This window comes from Osmerus eperlanus, chromosome 2 (genome assembly GCF_963692335.1).
Source record: "Osmerus eperlanus chromosome 2, fOsmEpe2.1, whole genome shotgun sequence".
In the NCBI taxonomy this organism is placed as follows: domain Eukaryota; kingdom Metazoa; phylum Chordata; class Actinopteri; order Osmeriformes; family Osmeridae; genus Osmerus; species Osmerus eperlanus.
Genome location: NC_085019.1, coordinates 5,910,483 through 5,934,607, shown reverse-complemented (window position 1 = coordinate 5,934,607; position 24,125 = coordinate 5,910,483). Strand labels below are relative to the sequence as shown.

The following is a 24,125-nucleotide window of genomic DNA, read 5'->3' as shown; positions in this document are numbered from 1 at the left end:
AACGATGTTGATGTCGATGTTGTGCTACACTGTCCTATTATCGGAATGAGGGTAATATGTGAATTATGTTGTAGTTGCGACTGCTGTTGTCACTGTCTGGTAAAAGCGAGCATCGTTCTTTGTATTCATTTGTACGAATCACTTTTAGTAGAACCATTCAATCACGGATTCTTGATTACGCTGTACACTGTAAAACATTACAGCCTCATTTTGTTATGTCCACTTACTTTTTCTTTTTAAATCAACAAGATCTGACAAGTTTAGGATTTTGAACTCAACTATATACATTTTCGAAAGTGAAACTCGCATTACTTCACTTTCAGATGAGGGATGTATATTAACTTCAAGCGGACATTTTGCCTCGTCCCCATTTAAGCGGGACTATCAAAAACCGACACTATATTTGTCACGTTTTGATAAATGAATCTTTTAAGCATTTAGGAAATAAAAATATACATGATTTTTATTTTTATTGTAAGACATTGTGCATTTTGTCTCTTTTTTTTTTTTTTTTTACAGATTTGAGAAAGTAGCCAATATGTCTAGCTAGTTGATGACGTGGAAATGTAAGTTTTGTGCTTTTAACTCTAATGGCCAAGAAAGAATAATACAGCATTACAAAGAGCGTCATGGACATCATCGGAGGTGTTCAGGCCTCATCTGTATTTATGATGACTGTCTGAACACATTTCAAACCCAGACTGAACTTAAAAAACATTTAAAATTGCATTCAATAGAAGGACTTAAAATTGTGACTAAGTTATGCTGTGATTTGTGTACATTCTCAGAACCTAGTAATATTAACACATATTTTGCTCATCTAAAGACTCATTTGAGGAACAGGGAATCAGTTAAATGTCCATTTGCAGATTGCACTTTCAAGTCTAGTTTACTGTCAACATTTACTGCTCATAGAAGTCGCTATCATAAGTTTTCTACCCTAAATAATTTAAGACCAGAGCTTTGTTTACAACATACACCTACAAATGAAGTAATAGAAGAAGATTCTGTTCCGGATACTGAGGTATCACATTCATATGACTCTTTACCTGAGGCTGCAGCTGCCCTTGATAATGGAGCGGCAATTAAACATCAGTTGGCATCTCTATTCCTCCGCATGCAAACAATTTTGCATGTTTCAAATTCAGCAATACAGCAAGTAGTTGATGAGTTATTTGACATTGGGGAAATTGCTCATCAAAATATCAAGAAAATCATAGAGAAAGTTTTGCAGGAAAATAACTGTGTAGAAGATGCCTCTGTTGTAAAATCACTGTCTGTTGAAATACAATCTTTGAACCCACTGCAATTTATTTCAAAAGAGGGGCCTTTGGGCACAGAGCGTAAAAGGCAGTCATTTTATAGAAAAAACTTTACAGTTATTGAACCGGTTGAGTATATGTTAAATGAAAAAGAAAAAAAACATTCATTTGTTTATGTTCCTATTTTACATTTGCTAAGTAAGTTGTTGGAAAGACATGAGATTCTTGAGACATTACAGAGATCCAAAGAACGGGAAGGTCAGTACTGTTCATATCAAGATGGTGAATACTTTAAGGAGAACAAACTTCTCACTGCAGAAGTAGGCATAGCTCTTGGCTTGTATATAGACGATTTTGAAATATGTAATCCGTTGGGGACTTCAAGAAAGAAACACAAAGTGTGCGGTATATATTGGGTGATAGCCAATTTACCCATAAGACTTAAGTCAACATCATCATCAATTTATCTAGCTGTATTGTGCAAACATGTACACGTAAGCAATATGGTTACAGCAAGGTTTTGGAGCCACTGATAAGAGATCTTCAGCATTTAGAGACTACAGGTGTATTTGTACAAACACTTGGGTCCTATATCAAGGGTACTGTTTTGTATGTGTCTGCAGACAACTTGGGTGCACACTCACTTGCTGGGTACCAAGAGTCTTTCAATGTTGAGAAATGTTGCAGATTTTGTTTGGCTAAGCGTGTTGATATTCAGCAGCATGATGTCAGAAGTGGGTCTTTTACTTTGAGAACACCCGAATTGTTTGATGAAGCCATTCATTTGCTTGAGACAACTGATGCCTTGTGTGTTGATGGTTTGAAGAAAACTTGACCACTTTCATCCTGCAAAGGGGTTTCCATCTGATTTTCTGCACGATCTATTTGAAGGAATTGTACCTGTGGAACTCTGCCTATGTCTATCTGATCTGATTGCTAAAAAGTATTTCACATTGAATGACATTAATGATAGAATAGCATCGTTTCCCTTTCAGTTCTGTGACAAAACTAACAGACCTCAGACAATACAAACAAACTTTTCAAAAAATGGAACCATAGGTGGCAATGGACACGAAAACTGGGCACTTCTGAGATTTCTTCCATTGTTGATTGGTCACTGTATTCCAGAGAATGAAAAAACCTGGTTGCTGATCCTTGAATTGAAAGACATTGTGGAGTTGTTATCCAGCTCCACATTTACAACAGAAACTCTGTGTTACCTACAAGCCAAAATCTCTGACCACAGACAGTTGCTTTTAGAAATATTTCCTAGTACTAAATTACGCCCTAAGCATCATTATCTTGAACATTATCCTGTGCTGATCAAGAAATTTGGTCCACTAATTGAGTTCTGGACAATAAGATTTAAGGCGAAACATTCCTTCTTTAAAAAGGTGGTTCGTGATGCTGGTAACTTCAAAAATATTCTGCACACTTTGGCCACGAGGCATCTTACTTGCTGTTATAGGTATACTTACTAAATGCACTAGTATATGCCAATTCATTGGCATATAATCGTCTGGTAAATGAGTACATTATTTTACAAATGTAGGCTATATAAAAAGGCCCCTGGTCACAGGTCCCTCCTACCAGAATTATACTTCTATTTCCCTCTCAGTAAACTACTTGCCGCACAACTGTTTTGTGTTTACAATCATATCCATTTTATAGATCCTGCTTCCCCTGCTTGTTTACAATCATATCCATTTTATAGATCCTGCTTCCCCTGCATCCTGCTTTTATAGATCCTGCTTCAAGATGGTGAATACTTTAAGGAGAACAAACTTCTCACTGCAGAAGTAGGCATAGCTCTTGGCTTGTATATAGACGATTTTGAAATATGTAATCCGTTGGGGACTTCAAGAAAGAAACACAAAGTGTGCGGTATATATTGGGTGATAGCCAATTTACCCATAAGACTTAAGTCAACATCATCATCAATTTATCTAGCTGTATTGTGCAAACATGTACACGTAAACAATATGGTTACAGCAAGGTTTTGGAGCCACTGATAAGAGATCTTCAGCATTTAGAGACTACAGGTGTATTTGTACAAACACTTGGGTCCTATATCAAGGGTACTGTTTTGTATGTGTCTGCAGACAACTTGGGTGCACACTCACTTGCTGGGTACCAAGAGTCTTTCAATGTTGAGAAATGTTGCAGATTTTGTTTGGCTAAGCGTGTTGATATTCAGCAGCATGATGTCAGAAGTGGGTCTTTTACTTTGAGAACACCCGAATTGTTTGATGAAGCCATTCATTTGCTTGAGACAACTGATGCCTTGTGTGTTGATGGTTTGAAGAAAACTTGACCACTTTCATCCTGCAAAGGGGTTTCCATCTGATTTTCTGCACGATCTATTTGAAGGAATTGTACCTGTGGAACTCTGCCTATGTCTATCTGATCTGATTGCTAAAAAGTATTTCACATTGAATGACATTAATGATAGAATAGCATCGTTTCCCTTTCAGTTCTGTGACAAAACTAACAGACCTCAGACAATACAAACAAACTTTTCAAAAAATGGAACCATAGGTGGCAATGGACACGAAAACTGGGCACTTCTGAGATTTCTTCCATTGTTGATTGGTCACTGTATTCCAGAGAATGAAAAAACCTGGTTGCTGATCCTTGAATTGAAAGACATTGTGGAGTTGTTATCCAGCTCCACATTTACAACAGAAACTCTGTGTTACCTACAAGCCAAAATCTCTGACCACAGACAGTTGCTTTTAGAAATATTTCCTAGTACTAAATTACGCCCTAAGCATCATTATCTTGAACATTATCCTGTGCTGATCAAGAAATTTGGTCCACTAATTGAGTTCTGGACAATAAGATTTAAGGCGAAACATTCCTTCTTTAAAAAGGTGGTTCGTGATGCTGGTAACTTCAAAAATATTCTGCACACTTTGGCCACGAGGCATCTTACTTGCTGTTATAGGTATACTTACTAAATGCACTAGTATATGCCAATTCATTGGCATATAATCGTCTGGTAAATGAGTACATTATTTTACAAATGTAGGCTATATAAAAAGGCCCCTGGTCACAGGTCCCTCCTACCAGAATTATACTTCTATTTCCCTCTCAGTAAACTACTTGCCGCACAACTGTTTTGTGTTTACAATCATATCCATTTTATAGATCCTGCTTCCCCTGCTTGTTTACAATCATATCCATTTTATAGATCCTGCTTCCCCTGCATCCTGCTTTTATAGATCCTGCTTCAAGATGGTGAATACTTTAAGGAGAACAAACTTCTCACTGCAGAAGTAGGCATAGCTCTTGGCTTGTATATAGACGATTTTGAAATATGTAATCCGTTGGGGACTTCAAGAAAGAAACACAAAGTGTGCGGTATATATTGGGTGATAGCCAATTTACCCATAAGACTTAAGTCAACATCATCATCAATTTATCTAGCTGTATTGTGCAAACATGTACACGTAAGCAATATGGTTACAGCAAGGTTTTGGAGCCACTGATAAGAGATCTTCAGCATTTAGAGACTACAGGTGTATTTGTACAAACACTTGGGTCCTATATCAAGGGTACTGTTTTGTATGTGTCTGCAGACAACTTGGGTGCACACTCACTTGCTGGGTACCAAGAGTCTTTCAATGTTGAGAAATGTTGCAGATTTTGTTTGGCTAAGCGTGTTGATATTCAGCAGCATGATGTCAGAAGTGGGTCTTTTACTTTGAGAACACCCGAATTGTTTGATGAAGCCATTCATTTGCTTGAGACAACTGATGCCTTGTGTGTTGATGGTTTGAAGAAAACTTGACCACTTTCATCCTGCAAAGGGGTTTCCATCTGATTTTCTGCACGATCTATTTGAAGGAATTGTACCTGTGGAACTCTGCCTATGTCTATCTGATCTGATTGCTAAAAAGTATTTCACATTGAATGACATTAATGATAGAATAGCATCGTTTCCCTTTCAGTTCTGTGACAAAACTAACAGACCTCAGACAATACAAACAAACTTTTCAAAAAATGGAACCATAGGTGGCAATGGACACGAAAACTGGGCACTTCTGAGATTTCTTCCATTGTTGATTGGTCACTGTATTCCAGAGAATGAAAAAACCTGGTTGCTGATCCTTGAATTGAAAGACATTGTGGAGTTGTTATCCAGCTCCACATTTACAACAGAAACTCTGTGTTACCTACAAGCCAAAATCTCTGACCACAGACAGTTGCTTTTAGAAATATTTCCTAGTACTAAATTACGCCCTAAGCATCATTATCTTGAACATTATCCTGTGCTGATCAAGAAATTTGGTCCACTAATTGAGTTCTGGACAATAAGATTTAAGGCGAAACATTCCTTCTTTAAAAAGGTGGTTCGTGATGCTGGTAACTTCAAAAATATTCTGCACACTTTGGCCACGAGGCATCTTACTTGCTGTTATAGGTATACTTACTAAATGCACTAGTATATGCCAATTCATTGGCATATAATCGTCTGGTAAATGAGTACATTATTTTACAAATGTAGGCTATATAAAAAGGCCCCTGGTCACAGGTCCCTCCTACCAGAATTATACTTCTATTTCCCTCTCAGTAAACTACTTGCCGCACAACTGTTTTGTGTTTACAATCATATCCATTTTATAGATCCTGCTTCCCACTGCCTAGTTTGTTTCTAACTTGCAATGTACAGTGCTTGGTTTTAGTAGCCTTCCCTTTGTGAATGGCTAGTGAAAAACATCTAATAAATGATGACATTTTGATTGGTTCCATCACATTTATTTTAAACAAAAAACTATAATGATATATTTAACAAAAGGTAGAAAAAAAGAAAGAAAGTGATCATTTAAATAAGAGTTTTAACAAGTTTGAGGCTTGATCATGAAAACAGGTCAGGGATGTTTACGGCAGGCAGCATTTGGGGTAAACATTAAGATTAATTTGTGGAATGATAATGAATGATCAAACATTAGGAATGGCAAAAACTGTCACCTATAATAACATTACCACTTGTACAAAGAAATACCAATGCTTCATTATAAATGTGTCTAGTAGTGAAAAAAGTATTGTATTCAATACCAGTTGACAAGCTATTACCCAGTTAGTGTCGCCATCCAGATTGTCCACATCCCAGCATAGTTGGGGTGTGTCAGATCTTATAGCCCCAAGATATGGGGGGGGGGGGGGGGATTTTGGCAGGTATGATGAACAGTGTTGTCAAAATCCTACTCCCCTTCTAACTTTTACATTTATGCAACTAGTATCAAAAACCTTTTATGGCACACTCTACAGGGCATGAGAAGCCACCAAAATAATTTGTGGGGGGGGGGGGGGTCAGATCTTGTAGTCCCAAGATATGGGGGGGGGGGGGGGGGGATTTCGGCAGGTATGATGAACAGTGTTGTCAAAATCCTACTCCCCCAGTAAGTTAAAAAGAAATACAGAATTGCTGCCTCATTAAATAGTTGATTCAAATAGCAGTTGGTTTTTAGGATTGTTAAATTGGTGAGGTAGCGTGCGAGATAAAGAGAACTCATACACATTAGCCTACTGCAATGCATACAAGGTGAAAATAATGGGGCATTTAGTTGTATTAAACATGGATAAACACAGCTCTATTTGAACATTTCAGGGAATTCAGTTTTATTATACTGTTTCTAAAATGCATTGTGAAATGCATTGTAGTGCAAATGCGACGTTTCACAACTGATTACGTAGGATAATGTCTGTGGATTGAAAAACATCTGATTGCTGTTCTGCTACAGGGCAAACTGTTAACTCCTTAATGGAGAAAGTGTTTGTCATTTCACTAACAGAGTTACAAAATTAATCTGAGTTGTGGGTTTTATAAGAAGCCTATTATCAATCTGCAGATTAGAGAGAATGTTTAAATAACACAACGACTTAAAATGAAGTCTCTGAGGATAGGACGGTGTTGATAGTGAATAGAGAAAACAAATATTACATGATTTACAGCCAAATAGGGTTTGTCAGGAATCAGAGAGCAATCCTCTTTACAGAATCTCTCCAGATACGCCAGGGCCCTACTCTCTTGTGCACTCATCTTCAGCTCAGCCCACATGTTTGCAATAGGGTTAAATAAATATTGCCTTTGTGTCACCGTATCTATATAGGCTACAATATTTTACTGCTCGTGAATTCCTAAATATTACTGTGTATTTGTATTTTTTGAACACATCGTTCACTTATATTTGCCAATGTGTTGCCAGTAATTCTGGAGTTGGCTGCAAGAACAGGTGATAAGGAAATGGCTATTGTGATCAGCATAAGCACATAGGAAATGTATTTTCTTCCACCCCCTATATACCTGAAATGTTCAAATAGAGCTGTGTTCATGTATGTTTAATACAACTTAATGCCCCATTATTTTCACCTTGTATGCATTGCAGTAGGCTATGTATGAGTTCTCTTTATCTCAAACGCTACCTCACCAATTTAACAATCCTAAAAACCAACTGCTACTCTAATCAACTATTTAATGATGCAGCAATTCAGTATTTCTTTTCAACTTAATGGGGGAGTAGGATTTTGGCAACACTGTTTTTCATCAGAATCAGAAAGGGTTTTAATTGCCATGAAAGTTTGCACAGACAAGGAATTTACTTTGGCAGGAAGGTGCATACATTAAACATTTAGGAACCTTAAAACTTAAATATGTGGTCTAACTATACAAAAGGTACAAAGTCTACCTAATACTAAGGGGATTTAGAATAAAATATAAAGTAGTGTGGAAGAAATTGCGATTTCCGGTGTGCTTACATTATTCACTAATCAATATAACTAGTCATTGGATACTAGTTAGTATGTTCTCATGTAAGCTTGCTATTAATAAGAGTAGATTGTGTCTATGTGTCAGGGTTAATAGATGTTCGTGATCAGGAGAAAGTACTGCACTGTAAAAAAAAATCACGTAAAAAAACAGAGAAAGCACTGGCAGCAAAGTTTCCAGACCGATTCTGTAAAATTACAGTAAATAATCATACCACAAAATTACATGTAATAAGCTGTAAAAATACAGTGCATGGTCTACAGCCAAAATGAATTAAATTACAGTTTAGTACTGTTCTTAAAAATTAATTAAATCGCAGAAAAACAAAAATACTATGTAAAAATACATTTAAAAACAACTAACTTTAAGGTTAATCTCCGTAATTTTAGGGCATTTGTTTGTTGCTACATTAAACATTCCTGTCTATTTACAGTAATTTCTTTTTTTTTTTTGTATAATGACTAAGAAAAAATGTATAAAAACGCAAGAAATACATAAACCCCAAGACAAATGTCTGTAAATTTACGGTATTACTCAGTCAATTTAAAGAATTTATAGATATAAAAATGTTCATTGGACAGTGGAAAAACAAGCTTAGTACATAAAGATAGCTACATTTACGGCCAATCAATGTAAATGTAGGCTTTCTAGTAGTTAATTTATGAAAATTCCCTGTGTACCAACAGTGATTCCCTGTAGAATTGTGGTTGTGCCAACTAAAAAAAAACTACAACAATGTATAAATACTGAATATGTACTTTTAATCAAAAAGGAATGTCAGCACATTTACAGTATTAATCAGTCAATTTAAAGAAATTATAGATATAAAAATTTTAATTGGACAGTGGAAAAACAAGCATACTTAAAAAACAGCTACATTTACAGCCAATCAATATAAATTTAGGCTATCTAGTGGTTAATTCATGAAAATTGGTCCAGCATTGAGCAAGATTGCTGTGAACCGGGCTGCAACGTTATATAGGGCAACTGTGCATGGTCAGTTAGTGTCACTAAAAGTTCTGTTTTTGCAGCTGACAGGCTCATATTATTAAGTGTCTGATGCTGAGGCTCCATGATGATCTTTTGAAATGCCTCAAAGGTGTAGCGGAGCTTTGTAGGGTGCTGCATGTTCAAGGCATAAGAGCCCAAACAACATTGCAGAAGCAAGTGCTACATTCTCAAGATCTTGAAGCACCATCACACCTTCGAGGACTATCCTGACATCAGAGGGTTCACTGCTGGCAGTGTCTTTCACAACATAGATCCCCACTGTCGTTCTCTCCATGGCACTGAGGAAATCGGTCTCAGCCATTTCCTGGTCAAAAGAAAAGATACAATTCTTTAATGATATGTTCAGCATCTTTTCACTTGGCTTGAAAACAACCGGTTAATAATTTCTACCTTCCATTAAGGACAAACCATATCCGAAAATAGTTTAAAAAAAAACGTAAATAGATCCGATGCCCCACTGTTTATGACCTCCGACCCAGGCAAAGCCGCTGCAGGATGAAAGGTAATGTTTTCTCTTCAATTTTTTCAATTCAATTTATTTGATCAAGAGGGACAGTGTACATTCATGAACATTAAAATGTAAATGCACCCAATTATATCCAAAAGGCTAGTTTCCATTGGCAGTCTTCCTTCTGTGTTTGAATGTCGGTCTGTATGTGTGTGAACAGGATTACGAAAAACTACCAGCCCGATTTGTATGAAACTTGGTGAAGGGGTGTAGCATGGGACAACATAATTCTGACCATGATTCGTCATTAGGCTCCTTAACGATCAGTGCAAAAGAGTGTGCAGTTCCTGTGCAGAGACAGGAGAACCGAGCAGAACAACCATCTCTCCACCTCTCCATCGCAGCCATAGCCCACCTGAGAGGTCACGACAGTTAGCCAGACTCGTTAGATCAGAGAGGTATATTAACATCGCATCGTTTGAGTATCGTAAAAGTCGAGACTTCAGGACCCCGGGTCTGGACTGGATGGAATCCTACAGAGATGGCGTTCTGTCAGAGTCTCCTATGTATGCACAGGAACACTGAAGCAATGTAAGTGTCTCTTTTTAGTACAGGTTTACTGTGCAACACTAGTTCACTCCCATGTTAAAACGTTGCTAAAACTCATGATTACCGAGATCAGATTGTTTTTCATCGCCGTAGGTTTTGTGTTTTGAAATACATGCAAGTGAATGTCTGTGACAGAAAGAACCTCCATCAACGGTCTTGACATAAACAGTCCACACAACAATAATGGCAATTGCAATTTCATGTAGTACTCACCACAAAAACTTGGGCCCACGGTTACAGAGCTGACTCCAGGTGACAATGTAGTGTGAGAAAATGTAAATCTGCAGCAACAGAAAAACACAAGTATCATGCAAGCAATTTCTCCCGTGTGAGTGTTTGAATTTCAGTTTGTTTGTGTGTGAACAGGATTAAGCAAAAACTACCAGCCCGATTTGTATGAAACTTGGTGAAGGGGTGTAGCATGGGACAACATAATTCTGACCATGATTCGTCATTAGGCTCCTTAACGATCACTGCAGTTCCTGTGCAGAGACAGGAGAACTTAGCAGAACAACCATCTCTCCATCGTAGCCAAATCCCACCTGAGAGGTCACGACAGCTAGTCAGACTCGTTAGATCAGAGAGGTATATTAACATCGCATCGTTTGAGTATCGTAAAAGTCGAGACTTCAGGACCCCGGGTTCTGGACTGGATGGAATGCTACAGAGATAGCGTTCTGTCAGAGTCTCCCATGTATGCACAGGAACACTGAAGCAATGTAAGTGTCTCTTTTTAGTACAGGTTTACTCTGCAACACTAGTTCACTCCCATGTTAAAACGTTGCTAAAACTCATGATTACCGAGATCAGATTGTTTTTCATCGCCTTAGGTTTTGTGTTTTGAAATACATGCAAGTGAATGTCTGTGACAGAAAGAACCTCCATCAACGGTCTTGACATAAACAGTCCACACAACAATAATGGCAATTGCAATTTCATGTAATACTCACCACAAAAACTTGGGGCCACGGTTACAGAGCTGACTCCAGGTGACAATGTAGAGTGTGAGAAAATGTAAATCTGCAGCAACAGAAAAACACACGAGGGCTTCACTTAACCAAACTTAAGTTAGCCTACACAATTCCCCTAACTCAACATTACTCATAAAAACACTCCTATTTAGACAGTTCTCTGTACAGCGGCACTTTGCCAGCTCCACAATTAATTATCTAATGAATTAACATGCTTTTATCAACTATGTACAACACTAACATTGAACAAGTGCCTTCGTTTTTCATAAAATATTTCCTACCGACCTAGCTAGCTAGCAGCTAACATTATACTGAGGTAAGAGGAAAAAAATAAAATCAACATAACGTTATAGTAGAGATGGTCTACAAAGCCACACATTAGTCATGCAGGTCATAACGTTAACCGAATTTTAGGATTGCAAATCGCAGATTTAATTAACTGACATTAGATAGCTAACGCTAGCTGAGCTCTATAACCCCTGAGCTAGCTAATAGTCACTCTAAATAGCTAATGCTAACGTCAGCTAGCAATTTGCCTTCAGTTTGGTAAAAGTCCATTCCGTTTTGACAAAAAAAGGTTGTGAAAAACATATAACGCACTATATCAGCTTAACATTAACGTTACCTCTGAATCTCTTTGTCTCTTCTTCAGTCAGTATAATTCCTGAATCCTATAACTTCTGGAGCAGCTGAAACCTCCATTCTTCTCCGGTTTTCGCGCCATGTGCGGCAGTGACAGTTGGGAGAAGCAAAGTGCTACTGCTACAACCACTGCGCATGTGTGAACCTTCCTCATTCAAAAATCAACATTCAATGTTGTCTCCGAGATAAATATTTTTACTGTCCAATTTACTGTCCAATTATTATATTGGACAGTTCATTGTTGATTTCACAGAGTTTTCTGTTTACTAGCATTAATAACAATAGACTTACTGTTTCTAATCTCCTAGGAAATTCCTTGACAGCCCTGAGGCAGTAGTCATCCCATCCCCCAACATAAATTTGGTCACACCATGGGTCACACACTGACATCTTTCTTATTGCATTTGTACCCCTATATGTTCGAAAAAATGTACATCTTTCCAAACCAAGCACAAGTCATATCATACATTTCTGTGTTGGTTACAGGGTAAATTTGTGCAACAAATAAGTTACTTTTTTATAAACTGGGGCTTTATCCCATGACTTGTCCAGATCATATGCTGGACTAAAAGGTTGGTGCCAAAGTGAAAGGTTTTACTCAGAATGCATTTTATAGTGGCCCCAATCGCAGAGTTACTTTATGCATAATTTTGTGGAAATGACCAGAAAACTGACATTAGGCCTATTTGCGTTACAAATCCTACCGGCCAACACAATGGTAAAGTATTAGAAAACTAGAATAATGTTCTTAGTGTTTTGGACACTGTGCATTTTTGGATATGTGTTAGCAAGATAACCTACCACTATCAGTAGTTAAAATAACCTGGTGACCTTGTGTAGCCAGAACAACCAAGAGCTAATGCTCTTAAGACAGTGGAGATGTTTGTGGACTACTAAGAATACAGCCCCAGTAAACCCTGTGGAGTCCTTCCGCTTCCTGGGCACTATCCTCTCCCAGGACCTCAAGTGGGAACTGAACATCAGCTCCCTCACCAAGAAAGCACAACAGAGGATTTACTTCATGCGGCAGCTGAAGAAATTAAACTTGCCAAAGACAACTATGGTGCATTCTACACAGCCATCATTGAGTCCATCCTCACCTCTTCCATCACTGATCTGTTATGATCAGATCATCCATCGGATGATACGCTGCAGTCTGCTCTTGTCCTTGGCAGTGGCAGCAGCGTATCATCTGCACTGCTGAGAAGGTGATCAATATGCCTACCCTCAAGGACCTGCACACCTCGAGGACCCTGAGGCGAGCGAGGAAGATTGTGGCCGACCCCTCCCACCCTGGACACACAGAAGACTGCGGTCCATCAAGACCAAAACCTCACGTCATAAGAACAGTTTCTTTCCTTACTTACAATAGGTGCTTACATTTACAGTTAAACAAATCTAAGTAAACAAGTACAACTCAACTATATATTGTACTAAAACATAACAAAGTTCTGTTTAATGGGCAATGATGAATAGAACTTGTATCCACCATCCATTCTTGTGAAGACAAATACACCTCAACCATGTCTCAATAAATGTATGTTCTCTATCTCCAAGGAGGATAATGTGCATGGTAGCATCGGTTTGTCTAGAAGAGATCCAGAAGTCAAGAGCCCCAGAGTCCCCTGAAGTTCATGAAGGTCACAGACTCATAGAAAGACAGTTGGCTATTGACTATTATGTTGGCATTTTTTTTGTTTTAGAGCTGTTAACACAGTAATTAACAGACCATTGTCTGTTTTAAAAATTTCAACACAGCACTTTTGATACTGGCCCAATGTTTTTGTAATATGGAATAAAAGGTGTTACATAAAGTTTAGACTCTTGACTATTTTTTTTTTAAACGTGAGGCAGGCTTGGTGACAATACATGCATTGAAGTCATTAAAGAGGCACTGGACCATATAGATATTTCTGTCCTGCCAGGGGAAGCATGGGTGCATCCTTTCTGCTGTTTATTCCCAATAATAAATTACTTTTGTGTCTGTACAAATACTACTAATTAGTTTAAAAAACATAAAATCACAATTTTAAAGAAAACCCAATGACCAACGATATCTGTAATTTCACATGCATTTCTTCATTATTATTAACCTGAAATAATCTGTTAAATATTACCTCCCATTTAATGTAAAATTACATTTGAATCTGTACAATTACAATGAATTGTCATTAAATAAACATCATATTCATGTTATCTTAAATTAAGGTAAAATGCCTGTGATTTTAAGGGTGTAACATTTATTTGACATCAAATATTGGTAAATCCGCAGGCATATCATTGTTTTATAGAAAAAGAGGAAATATCTGTAAAAAATACAGTGCATTTCATGGTAAAAAAAACGGTTATTTTTTACAGTGTGGGTAAACGTCCTTTGTCATGACTACAAGGAGAGCGCCAACTATGATCTCTCTAGTCTGAGTGGTCATGTGTTGGGAGCTGTGAATCTCTTCCTCTGAGACTGTTGTAATGTCATTACTGCCTGACTGTCACTATCTATGTTTACATTCCTGTACCCTATAAAAGATGGTCCTCCGGCTTTCAGAGCTGAGAGAGACATGATTGAGACCTAAGCCTGGGGGGAAGACCATACCATCTTTACAACAATCATACCATTACACGAATAATGACTAGGATAGGAGGAAGTGCACATTTGGGCAAATCTGTCTGACATCAATTTCTAAACTCAGTTTTAGCATGTTGACTTAGTGTCTTTGTTCAAAGGCCCTGTTACTCTGAAATTTACATTTATATTTAGTCTTTTAGCAGATGCTCTTATCCAGAGCGACTTACAGTAAGTACAGGGACATTCCCCCAAGGCAAGTAGGGTGAAGTGACTTGCCCAAGGACACAACGTCATTTGGCACGGCTGGGAATCAAACTGGGGGGTCAGATGGCTGAGCGGTGAGGGAGTCGGGCTAGTAATCTGAAGGTTGCCAGTTCGATTGAATGAGTGAATTGTACCCTCTCTAGTGACATTAATAATTGCATTGCAGGTTAATATAAGGTGTGCGTCTACATTTTCTGCTTTTGCTCCTAAAATTTTCAGTCAGGGGCTACTGTGCTCCTAGTAAAAAAGTTAGTCTGGAGCCCTGTAAACTGTACAAAAACTTACTGTGAAATCCGTATAAACTATACTAGTGTATGCCAGGAATAATAGCTGCACCTGCATGCACACACAGAAAACCACGATCCTTCTAAAAAATAACCAACTTAAAATGTTCTGATATTTTTTTTTTTTATAATACTAAAATGATAAGATTGAAATATTTGTTACAATCAATCAATGAAACATAATAATAAATATAGCTGCAAGCAGCAATGGCGGCAATTCCTGTTTCAAAATTGCAAAATGTTGTAAAATTGACTTAATAGATAGTTACACTGGGATTAACCAGAAGACTTGAAACTGTAATTTCTGTCAGAATAATAAAAAAAAAAGTTTATACCTTTGCCTAGATTAGAACCCACCACCCTTCACACATCAGCACTGCATCTCATCCTACTAAGCCATTCACACTTAAACATTTGATTGTTCAGTTTTTGTATCAGGAAATAAGACATTTCTCCAATGGCAAGCATTGTCAAATTTGGTTAAAGTTCGAACAGCTGTAATTTAGTCCTGACGGAGGAATCCTAATAAAAAATATAATTTACGAATCTCCTATAATCCAATATGAACGCATGTTGCCAGTCATGCTTTTGTAAATAGCTGCGCCTTGGACACTTGTGACCTTTGGAGTGTTGTATGACCTCTGACCTTCTATAATGAGGTCACTGCTTCAGTCCCTTTCAAAGACAGTACAAGGATGGATGGACAAGTATGGATTTGAGTTCTTCATATCCCTAACACTAATATTTTCTCCAGAAGTGACATGCACACACTTTAGGGACAGTGCTGGATTAATCATCCAAGATTTACCAAAATGTGTCCATCTCCCATTCACATTACAGCATCATGGGTTAAGATATTGTCCATTATGTACAGTCTAGCCATATCCACATACTCCTTATTACCAATACCACGATTAGTGCTGGAGGCTTGTATGAGAGAAGGAAGGATTAATCCATCTCCATCCGAGCCAGGGAATGAGATGCAATTAAAGAGGGGGATCTATCTCCATTGCCATTACTCTGAGAAGTGATCCAGATTGATAAGGCAGGAGAGATGGTGAGGACAATGTGAGGAATCAAAGACAAACACAACAGTTATAGAAAGCAATGGTTATAAAAGGAGAATACAGTGTTAACAACAACAATCTTTGAAAAGCAAGACAAAAAGTAAAATGCACATTTTGGCTATTTATATTATATACTGTTTATATACTATTATAGCTAAAGGTATGATTCATTACTTACCATGTTGTTGCTGTGGTGGCGTATCCTCGTCATCAAGTGAATGACCACAAAAATGAGGATGATGTTCAATAATATAGAGATGCCCAACAAGCTAAAGGACGCCATCTCCCCTATGAGACACCGTATTTGATATAAATGAACTCATACTGTGTGCTACCTGACCTATACAAGAGACTTGAGATATTCAACATCACAAATATGCTATTTAGAAAGAAGACACTCCTGAGGTCTATGTAGCAATAGTGTTCACTTACGTTGAGTATCAAAAATATATTCCGGTGGTTGTGGTGAACCTAAACCAGAGCAGATTCAATCAATTTAAAGTATTAAAACATACTTAAGGTAACAATAGAGAAAACTTACTGTCGATGAGTAAAAAGGTTTACTGACTACGACTTGGTATTGGTGCTGTACGTGTTGGTAAAGCTGTTGACTTCTGAGTTTGACTTGGAGTTGCAGCTGTAGTCATTGCTGAAGCTGTTGCTTTTGATGTCTCATTACATTTAAGTTGATTTTGTTCTGAAAGTTACAGTTTTTTGTTGTTGTTGTTGAATATTCAAAAATACGATCATAATGAATATGATGCAACAATACATAATGTCACCTCTTTTTGTCAAACACACCACTAAATTTATGTTCATAGATATAATCCACAAGTGTTTTTGCCATCCAAACGCAAACACCTCTCAATTGTGTTCACCAATGCAAAACATATATATAGGTGCAAGCAGCGATGCGAGTTCCTCCCCAGAATGGCAAAATATTATACAAATGTACATTGTAGAGGGTCAGAGTTCACTCTTGACAAAGGAAATGTAAAATCAAGTTTCACCCTGCAGCAGTCATCAAGCTGTGTACTACATACCTTGTTACAAATGCTACACTTTCACCCAGTGAGCCACTCCCACTTGTTAGAACATGTAACCGGACAGGCATTGAGTCACTGAAGAGGAAGGGGAATACAATGCGCTGGCTGGATGAAGTGGCTTGCTGCATGATCTTATCTACAATGCACATGTTTGAACTAGGCTTTGCTCATTAACTCACTCGTGATTGAGCGGGCAAACCACTGATGCTAATGCACTTTACTGTGTTTGGGGAGGGGCCATGCTCAGTGCCTCCATTGGGTCATCGGGGCATGATTTCAGCCTCGCCCAAAATATCCTGAACACAGAAATTGGGTAAAAGGTCTAACTCCACAATTCAGCGTTACTTGGTTCACACTTTACACTGACTAAGCATGGTAGGGGTAGTGTCATGGAATGGGCCCGTTTGACTTTGTTACATGTTACTATGTTTTGAGACAGACAAAAAGAAAAGGGACATTCTGTACTTTTGCCTCATGTTAATCTTTAAATCAAATTTGTATATGCCTTGAACATTCAGTGGAAACTGCAATTTTAACCTGTCCCAATACTTAAGGAGGATACTATATTCTTCATTTTCACATCTATGTTAACTGAGGGTCAATTAGTACAGCAAACCTCTGTAGTATGGGCTTGATTATTTAATACTGGCTTGTTACCTTAGACCTCAATGAATTAATTGAGTTAACTAAGTATTTCATACTGTCCCAGAGTAATTCAGAGATGATCCACAGTTGAATTTCACAGAGAAACAACAAGCAGGTATAGCTCTTACATACAAGGGTATAACAAATGTATATGTGGCACTGATGTTAATCATGTCAAGATAGACAAACACACACTTACCATTATATACATTTTGGTGACCTCCATGAATATCTGTGAAGGGAAATAGGAAAACTGTTTACACTATCATATATGATTATTTTACATTTTATTCACATCATATCCATCAGGAAAAGACACTTTAAAGAATAATTGTGAAAATATGTGCATACATTTTCTACACACAAATACAGTTAGCACAAGTTTAGCTTTAATTTTAGGTATATTTACCCCAGCATCTTTTGTACATATTCAGCTTTTTATGCAATAAGTTAATTATTATTGCACCCAGTCATTCTTGATTACTGAACCACAACAGTATCATAAACAACCAGAATTGTAATATCGTGTATCATTTGGTCTTTGGTCAATTTAGCTGAAAGTATCGGATGGAACAAAGTTTTAAAATACCATTGCCGATCATGCCAATGAAGTCTTTTACAGTCATAAACAATGTCTCATTCAACCTGGGAAGCTTAGTCGTCTCACATGTCTAACATAAAGAAAAAGTATTTAGTATTCAGAATAAATATATATATATATATCAATATAAATATAAATTGATATACACAAACACACATTGAAATGAGCAAACCCATGGACCCAATGTACGTAAAGACACATGCAAATGAACACACACTCACACCCAATCAAGGGGGATTATGGACCTACCTTGGAGAGATTACAATTATCCAATAAAAAGGTTAAAAAGGTTTCATTAACGTCTTTTATTATTTTTTTGGGGACCATCAAAAAGTATTTCAGTCTGCAAATGGCTTCTGTTCGGCTAACTTTTTTATCCTACAAAGAACCAAATTAAAATTATTTAACTTAGTATTACAAATTATATAGGATTTCAATGCATTAGGTTACGATATTAAACACTTACCTTGGTGAAGTTAGAACTTAAACGGAATAAATAGTCTTCAGGCAGCTGTTCCTCCTCCAGCCAAAGAAGACATCAGTTTTACACAGTAGCTTTAAATTACAATATGCACATAAAAGGTAAGACAATCTCAAATTCAAAGTTCTTACAAGTTCCTCAAGTGCGTCGCCACAAGAATTAGTAGACGCTTGACATGACAATAGCTGTAAAGGTAAGACAAACATTGTTTTAGAATGAAAGAAGCAACTTTCACTAATTTAGCAGGTGAAAAACAAATGCTCTTTGAAAATGAAAAGTGGGTCAATTAAAAATCACTCACTAAGAAGAAAAAGAAGGAGCTGACTAAGATCCTCCATGAACTCTCGTCCATCATTCTGCTGTTGTGACCATCCGGGATTACACTGGTGTGGGGTGTAAAGCTGGATCAGACAAATAACATCTGAAAGAAAAACAATAGGGGGGTGGGTCCCTTGGCTTTAGTGGCCACCATGCATAAGCATGCCAGTCTCTAATGACGACTCATGAAATTTGATCAGTTTTCAGATGCTTGGCTAATGGCTGACCCATTATTCCAGTGTTGAGTTAATGGGGGGATTCTGAACAGATACTTCACTCACTTAATGGACTCTGATTTCAAGATAGTCACCGGCTATATTGAAGCACTCAGTAAGACAAGTCTTCTTCAGAGGGGGGATGTACCTCCCATGGTTCAAGGAAGGACATTATTTTTTTATTTATACTGATTTCAATAAATTCGACTCAGTATTATTTTTGGTATATATTATACGTGCAAGTACACATGTCTATATACAGTGTGCAAGATTTAAAGTGACAGTGCATATCTAAGTTTCAGCTCCAAAAGCACCAGCGCTGTGCTGGTCACTCCACCTATAATAGCTGCGGTTGATACCATGAAAGTATGTCTTGAAAGCTACATCTGTTTTCATTCAACACATGACTGTTATGAACTGACTACCCATTGTGGCCCTTAGTAGTCAGTCCCACTTTCCCCCCAGTTTTGTTTATGGGGTTTCATTTATTCAAGCACGATAGACATTTGTGTTAATTACGCTACGCTGACGACACGCAGCTGTACCTGTCGTTCCCCCCGACTGATCCGGGGATCTCAGCCAGAATCGAGGCCTGCCTCACAGACATCTCGGCCTGGATGACCAGCACCACCTCCAGCTGAACCTCGCCAAAACAGAACTTCTCATCATCACGGCCAAACTCTCCATCTCCCACGATATCTCAATCACCCTGGGATCTGCGACGGTGACCCCCTCATCCTCTGCCAGGAACCTCGGTGTTACCATGGATGACAAGCTCTTCCTCACAGCCCACATTGTTGCTGCAGTCTCCCGCGTGTAGATTCATCCTCTACAACACATGTGTCAAACCAGAGAATGTCTAATATATCCTTAAACAGGCTCTGGTCAAACTCAAGGCGCGGAAGCTTAAATCAGACGCGTAAATATAGACAGTGCAGGCAGTGCAGTCGCACTGGGGCCTGTGCGGTCCGAGGGCCCGTCGAGAGCAGCGGGCTCACCTTCGCTTGAATTTTCTGCTTTGGAAATATGACGAGATAAACGTGATATTCGCGTGATATTCACTTGCTATTTTTTCAACCCTATTAATACGCTTTTATCTGAATTCGCGAGAAATACAGAGCGCACTTTCCATGCCACTCAATCCAGTCAGAGGCTCAGAGCTAGTAATGCAGCTCATGTCAAAGTGACGGCGCACTTGGGAGTCAGACTTTTCACCTGATGATGATAGCAAAGCAACTAGCTAACTGCTGCTGTGGACTTTTTTCAAGAGGATTTGGGGTATCTGATGGGCCGCCATGCCTTTTATCAACAAGTTGTTATCATTTCGGAGTCAGGTCACCGCCGAACACCTGTTTCATAGTGCATTTACTATCTGTGTAGCCTAATTCCACTGTGTGCGCTGACCGACAACGCATCTGCTGCAATTGTGGCCCTCGGTGAAAATGAGTTTGACACCCCTGCTCTACAACATCCGGAAGATCAGGAGATACCTGTCTGAGCATTCCACCCAGCTGCTAGTCCAAGCACTTGTCCTCTCCAAGTTGGACTACTGCAACTCGCTTCTCGCCGGTCTCCCAGCATGCGCAACCCGCCCTCTCCAGAGGATGTCCAGCCCTGTCATTGACCTATGCACTTTTGTAAAGCTCTCTCTTGGAAGTCGCTTTGGACAAAAGCGTCTGCTGAATTAATAAATGTAAATTTAATTAGATGGTCAGAAATAACAAGAAAATGCACAGATTTCTGTATAACTAATTGCCTATAGCCGATAAAGCTGTCATGCGAACTCATGTCGGACATTGAAAATGGTTCCACTATTAGTCTGGACTGTTCCACATTCATATTGCCACAAACTACACGAGCAGCCTTCTTAGCTGAAACAAGTCGTTAACTCATAATTACAGTGTTAGCCTCCCGCCCAAAATAGGCGCTTCTACATGCCCCATAACATAACTCTTAACACAATGCAATACATTCTAGATACAATTGCCTACCTTTCAAGGTGCAGTTCACGCTGTTTGACAGTATGTCAAGGCTACTTTCACTTTCAAGCCGACTTCCTCACGCACCGCTAGTTTCCTTTATACATGCTTTTGAATCTGTCGTCTAAATAAGGACGTGTAGGCTACCCCAACACAGGTTTAATGTGTTGTCAGAAGTGTGCAAGAGCAAACCATGCTTCCGAGCTCACCACGTCCAATTGTCGATCCCAACAAGGGCGTCCGTTTGGTCTCAGCTTTGGTAGGGACCCTTCCCGGCATTTGTTTTATTTTTTATTTTTATTATGAAGTGCAGGCATGCAAACAGGTCAGGGGTAAAAAAGGTGAGAAGGATACGGCGAACCCCCGACCCTCTAGGGGGTCCGGGGGCATCCCCCGGAAGAAAATGTACTAAATTTTTTGCGTTAAATGCATGAATCTGGTGCATTTTGAGAGCAAAATTAAGAGGCTAGATCTATGTAGAATCTGTGCTCTTGTAAACAATGTCATGTTCTTTTAACCATAAAGAATTTTTTTGTATAGCATACATCATAAAAAAACAATTAAACAAACGGGATTACCTGTGTTGAACTACTTTAAAAAGCAAAAGTCAAAAGCTTACTGTAAAGCTAACACACATCCAATAGACATAATATTTTATATTGTATTAAAATTGTTTCTACTAGATGATGTAAGATGGGTCTGTAAACCTCTCCCCACTCTGCCTCTGATTGGCTGTGAGGTTTAGGCATTAGGAGTGACGATTGGTTCCAGAGCCAGTTGTAAAGTTGGGAAGCACGGGTAAAATGCTGTGTCAACACAGCATTTTATATACAGTTAGGTCCATAAATATTTGGACATTGACACAATTTTCATCATTTTGGCTCTGTATACCACCACAATGGATTTGAAATGAAACAATCAAGATGTGCTTTAAGTGCAGACTTTCAGCTTTAATTTCAGGGTATTTACATCCAAATCAGGTGAACGGTGTAGGAATTACAACACATTTTATATGTGCCCCCCCCCCCTTTTAAGGGACCAAAAATAATTGGACAAACTAACATAATCATAAATCTAATTGTCACTTTTAATACTTGGTTGCAAATCCTTTGCAGTCAATGACAGCCTGAAGTCTGGAACCCATAGACATCACCAGACGCTGGGTTTCGTCCCTGGTGATGCTCTGCCAGGCCTCTATTGCAACTGTCTTCAGTTCCTGCTTGTTCTTGGGCCATTTTCCCTTCAGTTTTGTCTTTAGCAAGTGAAATGCATTCTCAATTGGATTTAGGTCAGGTGATTGACTTGGCCATTGCAGAACATTCCACTTCTTTGCCTTAAAAAACTCTTTGGTTGCTTTCGCAGTATGCTTCGGGTCATTGTCCATCTGCACTGTGAAGCGCCGTCCTATGAGTTCTGAAGCATTTGGCTGAATCTGAGCAGATAATATTGCCCGAAACACTTCAGAATTCATCCTACTGCTTTTGTCAGCAGTCACATCATCGATAAATACAAGGGAACCAGTTCCATTGGCAGCCATACATGCCCACGCCATAACACTACCTCCACCATGCTTCACTGATGAGGTGGTATGCTTTGGATCATGAGCAGTTCCTTCCCTTCTCCATACTCTTCTCTTCCCATCATTCTGGTACAAGTTGATCTTGGTCTCATCTGTCCATAGGATGTTGTTCCAGAACTGTACAGGCTCTTTTAGATGTTTTTTGGCAAACTCTAATCTGGTCTTCCTGTTTTTGAGACTCACCAATGGTTTACATCTTGTGGTGAACCCTCTGTATTTACTCTGGTGAAGTCTTCTCTTAATTGTTGACTTTGACACAGATACGCCTACCTCCTGGAGAGTGTTCTTGATCTGGCCAACTGTTGTGAAGGGGTTTTTCTTCACCAGGGAAAGAATTCTTCTGTCATCCACCACAGTTGTTTTCCGTGGTCTTCCGGGTCTTTTGATGTTGCTGAGCTCACCAGTGCGTTCTTTCTTTTTAAGAATGTACCAAACAGTTGATTTGGCCACACCTAATGTTTTTGCTATCTCTCTGATAGGTTTGTTTTGATTTTACAGCCTAACGATGGCTTGCTTCACTGATGGTGACAGCTCTTTGGACTTCATATTGAGAGTTGACAGCAACAGATTCCAAACACAAATACCATACTTGAAATGAACTCTAGACCTTTTATCTGCTCCTTGTCAATGAAATAACGAACTCCCATAAAGGAATAACATACACCTGGCCATGGAACAGCTGAGCAGCCAATTGTCCAATTACTTTTGGTCCCTTAAAAAGGGGGGGGCCACATATCAAATGTGTTGTAATTCCTACACCGTTCACCTGATTTGGATGTAAATACCCTGAAATTAAAGCTGAAAGTCTGCACTTAAAGCATATCTTGATTGTTTCATTTCAAATCCATTGTGGTGGTATACAGAGCCAAAATGATGAAAATTGTGTCAATGTCCAAATATTTATGGACCTAACTGTAGGAGGGAGGAAGAAGCGAGAATGGAAAACTAACTGACCTGTCAATTCACACACACTAAACTAGCTCCTGACTGATAATTGATTTAATTAATTTACAATGTTATTAAATGTATATTTCATTTTAACCTTACTTTGACCATTCTTGCTCTGATTTAACCCATAGTCAAATAACCGTAATTCCATTGGTATTGGCATTATTTGGTTCATGTTAATACACTGTTCAGTTTCCCATCTTCCTTTAAACCATAGGGGAATTTGTTTTGGTTTGGCCAATATTTAACCCCCTGCAGCCATAACCAAGTCAACAGCAGTTAAGTCTGTAAACGTTTTGCACATGATTAACCACATTATTTAAGCATTAACCTATCAAATAAAATTAAAACAAAATAAATAAAATAATAAAATCAGGCACATTTCACATCCCACATCCATCCACACAATATTGGCGG

At 38.5% G+C, this 24,125-nt stretch overlaps 1 protein-coding gene and 1 long non-coding RNA gene across 2 annotated transcripts; both read right to left on the bottom strand.

Moving 5' to 3' along the window:
* Nucleotides 1-8,872: 8,872 nt before the first annotated feature.
* On the bottom strand, nucleotides 8,873-12,714 carry LOC134037585 (uncharacterized). The gene is made up of 4 exons (XR_009932546.1): nucleotides 11,699-12,714; nucleotides 11,053-11,122; nucleotides 10,316-10,383; nucleotides 8,873-9,349 (listed from the first exon to the last, which is right to left on the bottom strand). It is a non-coding gene; the product is annotated as an uncharacterized LOC134037585 (long non-coding RNA).
* Nucleotides 12,715-13,640: 926 nt separating this feature from the next.
* LOC134008954 (uncharacterized) lies at nucleotides 13,641-19,106 on the bottom strand. The gene is made up of 10 exons (XM_062448556.1): nucleotides 18,971-19,106; nucleotides 18,801-18,854; nucleotides 18,655-18,708; nucleotides 18,438-18,566; nucleotides 18,177-18,258; nucleotides 17,787-17,819; nucleotides 16,465-16,593; nucleotides 16,329-16,367; nucleotides 16,075-16,184; nucleotides 13,641-15,849 (listed from the first exon to the last, which is right to left on the bottom strand). Exons 1-10 carry the CDS (start codon nucleotides 19,022-19,024, stop codon nucleotides 15,778-15,780), a joined length of 756 nt encoding a protein of 251 aa, XP_062304540.1. The 5' UTR covers nucleotides 19,025-19,106; the 3' UTR covers nucleotides 13,641-15,777.
* Nucleotides 19,107-24,125: the final 5,019 nt, after the last annotated feature.